This window comes from Anneissia japonica, unplaced genomic scaffold (genome assembly GCF_011630105.1).
Source record: "Anneissia japonica isolate Jap-2015-1 unplaced genomic scaffold, ASM1163010v1 scaffold284625_len17863_cov149, whole genome shotgun sequence".
Lineage (NCBI taxonomy): Eukaryota > Metazoa > Echinodermata > Crinoidea > Comatulida > Comatulidae > Anneissia > Anneissia japonica.
In genome coordinates, this window is record NW_022734756.1 from 1 (window position 1) to 13,996 (window position 13,996).

The window sequence follows — 13,996 nt, forward strand, 5'->3', positions numbered from 1 at the left end:
AGATACATGGCATCCACGTCTCTATCTGTTGGAACTTGGGCGCCAAATGATCGTCTCCATAACACAGAGTGCCTTTTATTTGGCATTGGTAACGTCAGTCGATCTTGAGGCTCAAAGTATACATCAGGTTGAGCTACAACATTGTCCTCTTTTCTTGAACAAATGCAGAAATAATAAACAGGAATTATGATAGCAAATACAATTACAAGAACCAATACGGATACAACAGCAAGTAAAACCGATAAAGAAATACTTTTCTTTTTTAATTTTTCATTATTCGTTGATTCAATTGCGTTTGTCTTTGGTTTTTCATTACTTCCCTGGTCAGTACCAATTACTTTCATAGTCACGTGATATGTCACCTGACCCACACTATTCCTTGCTGTACATTTTACGATCAATCCATTGTCGTCAATGGTAACACGTAGAATGCGCATAACTTGTCCAATATCATCAATATCATAGCGATCAATATTCAAAAGCGGATCAAATTGCCATATGAATTCTGTTACTGGTGGGTTTGCATTTGTTTGACAAATAAAAATGGCTTCCCTTCCTGATAGCGTCGTTCCTGAATGTTGAATTGTGATACTAGGTTTATACCATACATTCAATGGTCCAATGCTACAGTTCCCGACAATGCTATTATCTGCTGGTGTTGTTAGTTGACAAGTAAATATAGCATTATTATCACTGGGATTAGCTTTAAATGAATGTATAATAGGCGTTGTCCGTTGAGTAACCAACATCTCGGTATGCGGTATGTTGATGTTTGTTACGGATTTAAATAATGTTAAGTTGATGGCTGGATCAATATCCTCTCCATCACATTTCAAAGTCACTACTTTTCCTTCATGGACAGCATTACCTACGTTTTCACATATTGGGTAAATAGGGTCTGGTATTTGGTAAACTGTTAACGTACCAGTTTTAGATCTTATTTCGCTACCATCCTGGAATATCGCGCATGCGTAGTCTCCCTCGTCGTCTTTTTTCACTGTGGGTATTTCCAGTATATAAGTTGATACCTTAGCTTGAGTAGTTATAACAATGTCTATATCTCGATTTTGAAGACCACTGTTCTGTAATATGTTCTTACCCTCAATGATTTTAGTCCCATGTTTAAGCCATGATAAATACTGTTCGTCTACATACCCGGATATAAAACAGGAAAGCTGGATATTTGAGCCTTCCTTTCTTGTCTTGCTTTCTGGTGGAAACATGAAATCAAGGGCGTGAAGATGTCCAACAAACGTCCAAAATATGACAGCTTTGACGATATCTAATACCATAGTTCTTATTCAGATCCCTAAACAATAGTTGAATAGTTACATATGCCTGTTTTTTCTATAAGCATACTGTACTAGTCTTTCAGTCTACAGTAATACGAAAGCCATCAAGACTGGAAGTACGAAAGATTTACAAATCATCACATAGCTTCTCAATACAACATATTCATGAGCTCCTTCTCATTATTATTCATGTTGGAAGGCATAACAAAATTAAGTTAACGTTACTCATAAAGCAACACAAAATTACAAATCTCAACATTGTGGTTCCAAGCAGTGGCGTTGATTGCATTTCTTTCAAGCCGGTGGAGCACACTGCGCCGACGGTTATCGGTCTGCGGGATTCCATGGAGACGATATTGCACGTACAACGGATCGTTTTTAATGACGATCCGTACAAACTGCCACCAACAATCCACACAGTGTCGTACCGTCAAGTGTCCATAAAGAAAGGAGATAGCTTTGTTGGCGACGGTGTTTGGTCGTTGGTCGATGATATGTTTATCCAGATTTATTTAAATGTGCAGTATACTCTACTTCTATATTTTATTTATCTTATATTATACAATAAATATAAGAGAACAAAATTAGATTATCAGCTAATAACAATAACCTGCTAATATCTCGTTTAGAATTCGATATTCCAAAAAAAAAAAAAAAAAAAAAAAAAAAAAAACAGTGCAACTTTGTATAATTAGGGCAGAGTATTACATCTGCTGTCTGGAGTGAAAATGTAGTGATCACTCTGAATCTCCAGATACATGGCATCCACATCTCTGTCTGTTGGAACTTGGGCGCCAAAAGATCGTCTCCATAACACTGAATGTCTTTTATTTGGCATTGGTAACGTCAGTCGATCTTGGGGCTCAAAGTATACTTCAGGTTGAGCTACAACATTGCCCTCTTTTTTTGAACAAATGCAGAAATAATAAACAGGAATTATGATAGCAAATACAATGACAAAAACCAATACAGATACAACAGCAAGTAAAACCGATAAAGAAATACTTTTCTTTTTAGATTGTTTTTTATTCGTTGATTCAATTGCGTTGGTTTTTGGTTTTTCATTTATTTCAGTACCAATGACATTCATGGTCACTTGATATGTCACCTGACCAACACTATTCTTCGCTGTACATTTTACAACCAATTCATTGTCGTCAATATTAACACGTAAAATACGCATAACCTGTCCTATATCATCAACATCATAACGATCAATGTTCAAAGGTGGATTGAAATTCCATATGAATTCTGTTACTGGTGGGTTTGCATTGGCCTGACAAATAAAAATCGCTTCTCTTCTTGTTAGCGTCGTTCCTGAATGCTGAATGGTAATATTAGGTTTATACCATACATTCAATGGTCCAATGCTACAGTTCCCGACAATGCTATTATCTGCTGGTGTTGTTAGTTGACAAGTGAAAATAGCATTATTATCACTTTGACCAGGTCTGAACGAGTGCACTAAAGACGTTGAATCAGAGTCCCTCAAAACATTTGTGTTTCTCTTGACCTCTACTCCAAATTTGAAAAATTTAAGTTTAATAGGCGGGCTTAGTGTTTCTCCTTCACACGTTATTCTTACAAGCTTGTTTATAACTATTGAATTTGTAATCTGATGGCAAATCGGATACATATGATGTGGTATTTGAAGCACAGTTAGAATACCAGGTTCTGATTGTATTTCGTTACCATCCTGATATATAGCACATGCGTAGGATCCTCGGTCGCCTATTTCAACACGACTTATCTCTAGCTTATACGTAGCTATTTCGCTGACAGGCGTAAAGTCAACAGATATTTCTCGATTTTTTAGACCACTACTCTCTAAAATTGTACGACCGTCGACTATTTTTGAACCATCCTTAAACCAAGATAATTCATGCTTAGCTACGCTACCAGTAATTAAGCATACTAACGATGCTCCCAAGCCTTCCTTTACCGCTATATTTCCCGGATGATATGTAAACTGAAGGGCGTGTGACTCTTTTATCAAAATAAAAAATACTGCTGCTTTCAAAAAATACATTATTTCACAATTTTCCAAATATTGCGCACTTCCTGCCTCATGTAAGTACTTACAACATTATATGGTTTTCTTCTGAGTAAGTTTTTGTCTTGATTTGTGTAAGTCCAGCATACACATCGCTGATAATGAAGTACATTTTCGATACGTATAAATTGACACAATAACTCAAATTGCCTACTTATTAGTACCCATTAAAATAAGTAACTCCTCCTACATAATTATTATTCATCGTGAGCTTGCCTGACTAAAACGATGTGCTGTTACTCACACTAATATGAATTGTATAATTACTTACGTGGTATAAAATAAAAGTAGAAGCAGATTATATTTTTTAATCTATTGTAATAACATCGAAACTGATGCTTTTGTCGTATGCGTTCTAAAGAAATGTAGAATAACCTAATTATAACAATCTAAGTGTTTTGAATGAAAATTATATAATGTATGTAAGTCAGACTCCGGAGGAAAAAAAATGTTTGATATGTTGTAGAACTGATTTTTCTAAGACAGGAAAAAGGTGTTTGACGAAAAACTGGGGAACGGTGAACGAGCTACATATTTTTGAATATTTAAAAACTGGGGAAAAAGTGGTGTAACCGCCCACTTTTACCCCCAGTTTTTAAATATTCAAAAATCTGTATCTCATTCACCGTTGCTCTGTTTTTCGCAAACAACATTTTTCTGTCTTAGAAAAATCAGTTCTACAACATATCAAATTTTTTTTTTCCTCCGGAGTCTGGCTTTAAGCAATATTTTTTTGTTGGTTTTTTAACGATGGTTGATATCATAATAAAGATATTATAGCAGAGTATTGCATCTACTATATGGAGTGAAAATGTAGTGATCACTCTGAACCTCCAGATACATGGCATCTACGTCTCTGTCTGTTGGAACTTGGGCGCCAAATGATAAGGCCGGTTCCCACTGAACGCGATCAAGCGAATTTCGCGTCGAAATGTGGCGCGCGCGGCTGAATCGAATACGCGACTGGCGAACTCCCAATATTCGAACTTCGACGCGGTGCGCGCGGTGGTCGCGGAGGCTTCGCCTGCGAATTCACAAGAGTTGATCCAAGACGCTCGAAGAGGCCGGTTGCCACTAAACTTGTCAAGCGAAAGCTTGATCGCGTTCAGTGGGAACCGGCCTTTTGGTGGGAACCAGCCTTTAATGTCCACATTTATTCTGTTTTTATCTAAACCGCTTGCCTCTAATATTGTGTCTCCTTCGGATAATTTTACACCATCCTTTACCCAAGATAATTCGTCTTGTAGGATATCGCCAGTTCAAAAGCAGGCAAGCTCCACACTAGAACCTTCATGTATTTTTTCACCTATCGGATTGTGGGTAAATTGAAGACAGCAAGCCTTACTGAAATGGCATAAAAATACAAAATATATTAATGATTCTATTATACTGTTGAGTAATCCACAGTCGAACACTTCTAGGAAATTTTCACTAACCCATTTTCCGTTAAAAAATATTAGTTCCAAGAACGATCTGGGCCTATACATCAGTACGTGTTCAGTGTCATTAATAAGACATACATTATTATTTGGATGGGAGTAACAGACCACTCCTCTTATGAATATTCAACGTGCCATTCTCGTAGAACACGGTGGTTCTGAATCAATTGATTTTGTAATTTTTCAACAAAAAAGAAATCAAAATAATATTTCACACCCCATTCTTAAAATGTACAGCTTATATTAATGACAATAATGATGGTGACAGTAACGTAAACATAGTATGTTCTTTAAATAACACATGGATAAAGGAATAAAAAGGTCACGTGTAGGTTTACAATCTAAAATGCTGATGGAATCGGTGCATAGTTCAATTCATATTGTTTATCTCTCTCTAGGCATACACAAGATCTTAAATTTTAAATGGCCATTTAGGAAAACAAAACGAATGATATTGTGCCCAGTAGGGCGAAATATTTTTACCATGTTTCATCCTATGATGGTGCATTAATAAGTTATTGAAAAATTTAACTTTCAAAATTTAACAAGTGCTGTTCAATATCAGGATGGGTTATTCGATGTAGTGTTGAAGCACCATTGAATTGAAGCCGTAAGGAAAACAAAATATAACGTGTACTACCCTGTATCAGAGGCGGAACCAACCGGTTAAAAAAGGGTAGGGCCATAATTGTGCGTGCAGGGCGCGTTTTTCCTTTTCGTTAAGTTGACGTTGTATGTAGTAAATTTTGCATGGTAATTATCTGTTAAGCTTCACAAAATATTTTTACTAAAAAAAAAAAAAAAGTTGGAGGGGCGTACGCTTCACAAAAAAAAAAAAAATTGGAGGGGCGTACGCTTCACACAGCCTTCTAAATCCGCACTGCTGTATTTCAGTATAAGCCTTTATGGCATAACGATGGTAGTGAAGGTGATAAAGGGCGCAATAAAACGATAACATTAACATTGGTTATTTATTTTTTTATTACTAAAGTAAAATGGATCAACTGGAAATATCCATATAATATAATATAGCTGATAATGTTCTTTTGGTGCCAGAGGTGATGATGTTGACAACATTGATGGTTTAATGAAAAAAATGAATAAATTCACAGCAACAGAATAGACAATATTTACATATTATTTAACTTTATACGACAAGGTGCTTTCAGTATATATTTACACATTACATTAACATTTATATTTTTTTTAAAGTATTTCTGACAATTTACTTTCTATAATTCATAACATATATAATATATATATATATATATATATATATATATATATACTGTGTATTCGCTATAACCTCTTACATAAGGAATTATAGAGACTTCCATGGCTCAGCACAGTCGACAGTGGTAGCCACAAGTCGTGTCATATGTTGGTACGTTGATATCTGTGGTTATCAATGTAGAAGGCAGGCAAGATGATGAGGTTGATGATGATGATAATAATAATAATAATAATAATAATAATAATAATATTAATTATTATTATTATTAACAATATCCGCTTTTAAAGCACTGCCTTTTGCATGTCCCACCATGGTCCCACACATGCTCGGATTATCATTTTAATTACGTAACTCTGTGATTACAATTCTTAGTCATTAATCTTTATGTAAAGAGTGGCACAACAGGTATTATGTAGTTAAATTCAAAGTAAAACCCAAAGAAAATAATTTCCCACCTATAAAAAATAATAATAGTCCTAATAATAATGACGTGTCTGTATTTCGAACATATCTACAGACCAACGGGCCAAAGCCTCTATTACAAAAGACGGATAACACAACCTTTTTAGAAAGTAGCCAATGTTATGTATTTTAATTTTAAATAATAATCAAAAAGAGATCCTAATGACGAGTAGACCTACATTCATGTGTAATGATCGACAGGCAAATATCGGGATTCTGTTTTTAAAGTATTAATATTTGGGATATATTTTCAGCATGCGTCCAAGAGAAGTATTGCAAATAGTAAAGATTGCTACAGTGCTTTTAACAGTTTTTAGACGTAGTAGATGTGTGATGTTTTCGAAAGCGCCTGAAAATGTGGACGCCATTACAGATACTTCACCAGTTCTCAGCTGTGAAATTAAAAACCTGGATGACGGACTGAAATTACGGTGGGTGAAAGATGGAGTGACATTGGTAGAAGAAGAATTTTCAAATTCAAAATATGAAACACAAAAATTACCGATATCTTTCGGTTATTTATACACATTAAAGATAAAGGAAGTGATTGAATCTGACGGAGGGGACTACGTTTGTGAAATCCACAATAAAAAGAATATATTAGTGCTACGATCTGACTCTACACATTTAACTGTTCTGCAAACGCCACCCGATGAATATCCCAAATGCAAAGCACCAAATGACTACTATCTACTTGGTTCTAAAGTCATGGTCAGTTGCATTAGTCAGATAGTTAACCCACCAATCATTCTTACATGGGTAATCGTCGTAATCATAGTTATTGTTGTCATATTAGTCATTGTTATATTGATTCCCGTGTATTATCATTGTATCTGTAAAAAAACCACACCGGTGGATCCAACGGGTAGGGAGATATCCCAGCCTTCAGTGTATTATGACACCCGAGATCGTACTTCGAATAGCGGTCTATACGATCGATCTTTACCTCGTTTACCGAGCACTGGACAATATGGGCACTGGAGACATTCATTTGCATCTCAGGTTCCTGAAGATCTTGATCAACAAGGATACATGTACATCGAGGAGAAACCCAATGAGCAGAATACACTGTGACTTATTAAAACATACATTGATGCAAGAGGCGTGGTTTATTCACGTTAGATTACCGTATCTCACTTAATTCTCAATACGGCATCCAGGAAATGGATTATTAATAGTACATAGTGTCAGAAACCAGAAGATATTGTTCTATAATAAATACATACTATAAGCAAATTTTTACCCACAGTTCATAGATACTATACCATTATGTTTGGTATATATGACTATATATCTTAGAACAAAATACTAAAAAACAACAGTACTGAGGGAAGCCGTTGTCGGATCTCGGTAGTGATACTAGATATATAAGCAGAAGTTAAAATGTAAACGCACTCACTCAGAAACAGAATCAGGGCTTTGGGACAACACTAGTCCTACATAAATAGAGAGTATATATATATATATATGGGGGAAAATGGAATCTGCGAATGTGAACACAATTTTCCCAATTAGGACCGAAACACTGAATCTTCTGTTGTCTTTGTAGACACCTTAACCAACTGGGCCATTTGAGGCTTTCGTTGAAAGTTCGTATCAGATTGGAGGCAATTGATTTCACACTCTTCGGTATGCCGATACAACACTAGTATTCGAACACACATGTGAAACAGTAATTGTTGTGATACGCCCTTTTCTTAAGCATCTTAACGACAAGACGCGATTTCCAAAGAGATACTTTATTATATAAGACATGTAACACGTGAAGTAAATACTATAAATCGTCTCTGCGATGATGCTTTATACATTATATATAAATTATAACAAAAATGAACCATGGAACGTATGGCAAATATTATCAGCTAGAATGATACAATAATACCTAGTACAAAAACTGCTCGGCACAAAAAAATATTCATAAAATTTAATACTAAGTATAGAGCATTATGTTGCTTTTCTGATACGAATACCACGATTATTATTTGTAATGGCTATATATGCATATTAAATATTAAAACATTTCCACTGTAAACGAATGGTCTTAAGAGAGTGAAGCAAACACAATCGGCCCTTGACGGGTGCTTTACTGATGAATTTTCCAAAATTAGTTTTTAAAAATAACACAATACGATGGCTCCTGTTATGTCAAGTTTAATGTATACATCCGATGTATATGTTTTATTTCTATTTATTAGATTGTGTTATTGTACTGTGAGCTTTACCAAAGATCCATTCAACAAAGACGCAGTTATACACGATTCACCTTTTCTGAGCTGTGAAGTGCAGGACCTAAGTTTAACTCAATCTATATCTTGGGTAAAAGATACCATGGACATTGCAAAGAATATATTTGAAGACGATGCATTTGAGACAAAACTACAGGTGACTTCTTCTGGTCATCTGTATACGCTAACCATTAAAAATGTAGTGTTGTCAAATGAAGGAGAATACCGTTGTGAAATACGTGATGACGTAAGTAACCGTCTTATCGCTTATTCTAAATCTGCTCGCCTAACTGTTCTGCAAACGCCAGATGAAAAATATCCAGAATGTATTTCGCCACAGACGGATAATTTACTTAATTCTGAAATTGAACTAACTTGCATCAGTCAGAAGGTAAACCCCCCAGTTATGCTAACATGGTGGATTCATGGAATACAAGTTGTAAACGGAATAAAAACAGAAAGTAAGAATGACCTTGTTTACAGTCACTATAGGTTTACGGCAACTAAGGAGCACAATCTGAAAATTTTTATGTGTAATCAAACGTCATCAATTCCTGAAATAAACCCTAACACGTGTTCTTTTAAACCTCTCAATATTTACTACAAACCTGATATAACCATAGAACACACGAATGAAATTATTGCCGGGACAGATTCTATCATATTTTGCAAAGAAGTCTCCAATCCTCCAGTAACTAAATATATTTGGACCTTTAGTTCTCAAATTCAGAAAAACGAATACCGACCAGACGGACAGGTTTTAAAACTAATAAAAATATCAATTAAAAGAAATGGTTTGAAAATTAATTGTACCGCAGAAAATAAAGTCGGAATAACGACGGAAACAACAACTTTACATGTGATCGAAGAGGACACTGATTATTTTGATGATTATCAAAATAATATACAAAACTCTCAGAATGTATACGAGTTTAATGAAGATACAAAAGACGATGATAAGGTTTCGTTATCAGTAGTAATCGTCGTAATAATTGTTATAGTTGTTATATTAGTCATTGTTATAATTATTCCGGTGTATTACCATTGTATATGTAAAAAAGCCACACCGGTGGATCCGACTGGTAGGGAGATATACCAGCCTACTGTGTACTATGACACCAGAGATCGTGCTTCAAATAGTGGTTTGTACGATCGATCTTTACCTCGTTTACCGAGCACTGGGCAGTATGGTCACTGGAGACATTCATTTGCTTCTCAAGTACCCGAAGATCTTGATCAACAGGGATACATGTACATTGAAGACAGGAACGGGCAAAATACTTTATAGAAACACTATATACTAACAATAAGAAATAATTTAAGTAGAATGTCTATCACCTGATACATACGGTAATGTATATACAAAATATACACCCCTGTTATTTATTTATTTACTTGCATTTACTGTGGCACGCAACAAACCTAATTGGACTTCTGGATCTACTCTATGGCATACCAGAACTGTTTCCATGCTTTTTAATGAGCAAAAATGGACATTTATTACAATGGTGTTTATTAGTTTTTCTCTGAGAATGGCAACAACATAAGGCTCTGACGTTATGAAAGAGCACACATTCACTAATGTGTGTTGCATTGTAATTGACGAATCTACATGCACCCCCCCCACACACACACACCCACACACACACACACACACATATATATATATATATACATATATATATATCTTGTATATATATATGTATATATATATATATATTTATATATATATATATATATGTGTGTGTGTGTGTGTGTGTGTGTGTGTGTGTGTGCGGGGTGTGTGTGTGTGTATATTTCATATATATCTTTCATCGTATACAACGCATATGATTGGCTAAAATATCGAATGGATACTAATTTGGTAAGTTTATCAATTTCTCAATATATTTAACATTTGTTATCAAAAGCTTTACAAACCGGTAAACACAACTTTGATTTGATATTGCCTTTTTATGTTTAAAAACAAACCTGTATTGGCTGCGTCTATAAAACCGCATGCCACTTTGATTCTGCAGATATATTGGTGATTGAAGACAAAATGAATAATATGCGATAGAATAGTTCGATGTATGATTTCCACGGTATAGATATTTGAATTTGTTTTATATAATAATACACAAAAATGGGATTTCCTAATATATTGACGTTGTTTTTAGCAAATTTGTATATAATAAGTGGTTTATCCATTCAGGAGAATAGCAATCGTGTTGAAGCTATCGAAGGCGAAAGAGCCAAACTGTCGTGCCTTGTTCAAGACATACAATATACTCATAGTATATCTTGGTGGAAAGACAATATTAAAGTCAGCAGTGATGAGATTATTCTGATAGAAGATGACAGATATATCAGCTTATTCTTAGAAAACTCATATGCATTGATCATTACCAGTACGGAAAATATAGACAGTGGAGACTATCAGTGCAAAATCTATGATAAAACTACTGAGAACCTGCTGTTATCATCCGGTAATATTTATCTTTCAATCCTACAAGTACCTAATATAAAATATCCTGAATGTTCTACTATTCAACAAGAAAACCTTAGAGCTGGATATGAAGTAATTTTGATGTGCATCAGTGAGGTAATTAATCCACCAGTTGTGCTATCGTGGTTTAAAAATGGAATTCCTGTCAACACACAAGATGTAACCACAAAAAAGTTGAATGGTTTAGTTCATACTAGTTACACATTCATTGCATCTAAACAAGATAATACTGCATCATTTGAGTGCCAACAGTCTTCACAGCTACGTCCAAATAATTACTCTAATTGTGTTATAACCACACTGGATGTAAAATACAAACCGTCGATCTCCATCCAACACACACGTGATATACTCGCCGGGAGTGACTCCATTTTGTTTTGTCAATCCAATTCAAATCCCCCAGTGACTGACTACAGATGGACATTTGAGCCAGAGCTTCAATGGTCTGAGTACGAAATTGACGGGCAGGTACTAAGACTTCTAAAGGTTTCTCTATCTCGAAATGCTACAATCATAAAATGTTTAGTTAAAAATGAGGTTGGTGAAGCAGTCGATACAACAATTATTTTTGTATCAAATGAGAAAATGTTTACCAAGGGGAATTTAGAAGGTGACAGAAAACAAGACGGCAATAATTTAATTTCCGATGAAACAAATTCTACCACACTATCTATAACCACTGTTATCATTGTTGTAGTAATACTTGGAGCTATTCTTGTTATTTTGATAATAATACCTGTGTATTACCATTGTATCTGTAAACAAAATATACCAGTTGATGCATCTGGTAGGGAAATACACCAGCCTTCTGTGTACTATGACACTAGAGATTATGTCTCAAGCGGTCTCTACGACCGATCATTACCTCGTTTACCGAACACTGGACATTATGGCCACTGGAGACACTCATTTGCCTCTCAGGTTCCTGAAGATCTTGATCAACAAGGGTATATGTTCATAGAGGAACGGAACGGACAGAATACCTTATAGGGTACAGAGGCATGACAGTATATATCTAAGAATATTGACCTACCATTATATTATACTACCATTATAACAATGTTGTGTGTCTTAATCTGCAAAGGATTATTAAACCCGTATAACCTTCCTCTGTTATGTTTCTACCAGAAACAGAACTAAAACAGTCAGATGTCTAAGGAAATCTCAATTTGTGATAATAGTATCATGTCGAACCAAATATCGAAAACAATTATTCAAAGAGGAAAAAAATGGGAATAACTTATACTAGTAACGTAAGTTTATTTTTATATTGCCATTGCCGTATAATTTATTGTTGCATTGCAAATGGTTAAATTTTCTGCTAGGATATCTACAAAGTATTAGAGGCACAGTAATGTAAAAGTATGGACCACAGTATCTTATTGTGGAATACATAGAACAATTTTAACTTGAGATAAGACCATAGACTGACAGAATTTACAGCGGCACAATGTGTCATTTTAAATTGGCTTTGCTTTTGATAATAATTGTTTACCGAAACGAAATAACTGGACAGCAGTTTTTACCTGATATGAAAGATGTAAGCGTACTGGAAGGAGAGTCTTTGACAGTAAAATGCTTCGTTCAAGGTGAATTATCGGAGCCTAGAAGCATTGCATGGTGGAAAGGTGATCGTCAATTCAGTATTGGAAATAAGATACTTATCGAGGATTCAAGAATAACTGCTAACTTAGAGAATATTCAAGACTTAAATAGACTAATATATTTCTTAGTTATATCACCAACAGTACCAGCAGATGGAGGGGATTATTTTTGCAAGATATTGCAACCTTATGATATAGAGTCAGAGTTTGCTCACGTGACAATTTTACAAAAACCTTCAACTGAATACCCGCAATGCTTAAGATCAAAGAAAAGCTACATTGCTGGTTCAGATGTAAAACTAACATGTATATCAGAGGTAGTTTTACCTCCTGTGGAATTACGATGGTCACGTAGGCCTACTTTACTAACGATACCACCAATGAGTGTAAGTATAGAAATGCGTGAAAATATTGTTTATAAACATCTTCAGTTCACCGCAAGAAAGGAAGACAATAAAGAAACGTTCGCCTGTCAACAGGATTCAGAAGTTATGTCGGAGACTTTGAATTGTACAATTAGTGATCTTAATATACAATACAATCCTGAAGTGAAAATACGACACACTAATGTAATATATGCCGGAACTGATTCTATATTGTTTTGTCAATCAGTTTCTAATCCTCCTGCAGCGACTTTTAGATGGACATTTCAACCAATGTTAGAACCATATGAATATGAGACTGAAGGGCAAGTATTGCGACTTCTTAAACTAGCAGTCACTAGAAATGGAACGCATGTCACGTGCACAGCCACAAACCCTGTAGGTAGCGGTGTTGATTCGACACGACTGTACATTTTAAATGAAAATAATGTGAACGGTGACGCAAATGGATTTGAAAACAACGGGAAACAAATTAAAAAAGATAAGCACTCACAAGACTCAAACGAAAATAATATTGCAAACAGTCAAGAAGAAAATAGCCAGACAGTATCACTCTACGTCATCGTCATTATCATTGTATTATTCGTGATCATTGTTGTGGTTGTTGTCATCATTCCTGTTTATTACCAATGTTTCTGTAAGACAAGGACTGCTACTAATTTCTCTGGTAGAGAGATGTACCAACCTACTGTGTACTATGACACCAGAAGTCGTAATTCAAATAGTGGTCTTTATGATCGATCTTTACCTCGTTTACCGAGCACTGGACAGTATGGTCCCTGGAGACACTCATTTGCTTCTCAAGTTCCCGAAGAT

General features: G+C 35.2%; 1 protein-coding gene across 1 annotated transcript; it reads left to right on the forward strand.

Annotated features, from left to right (window-relative positions):
• Positions 1 to 10,468: 10,468 nt before the first annotated feature.
• Positions 10,469 to 12,211, forward strand: LOC117116442 (kin of IRRE-like protein 1). Its single transcript, XM_033260479.1, has one exon. The coding sequence runs from the start codon at positions 10,831 to 10,833 to the stop codon at positions 12,181 to 12,183; it is 1,353 nt and encodes a 450-aa protein (XP_033116370.1). The 5' UTR covers positions 10,469 to 10,830; the 3' UTR covers positions 12,184 to 12,211.
• The last annotated feature ends 1,785 nt before the right edge of the window (positions 12,212 to 13,996 follow it).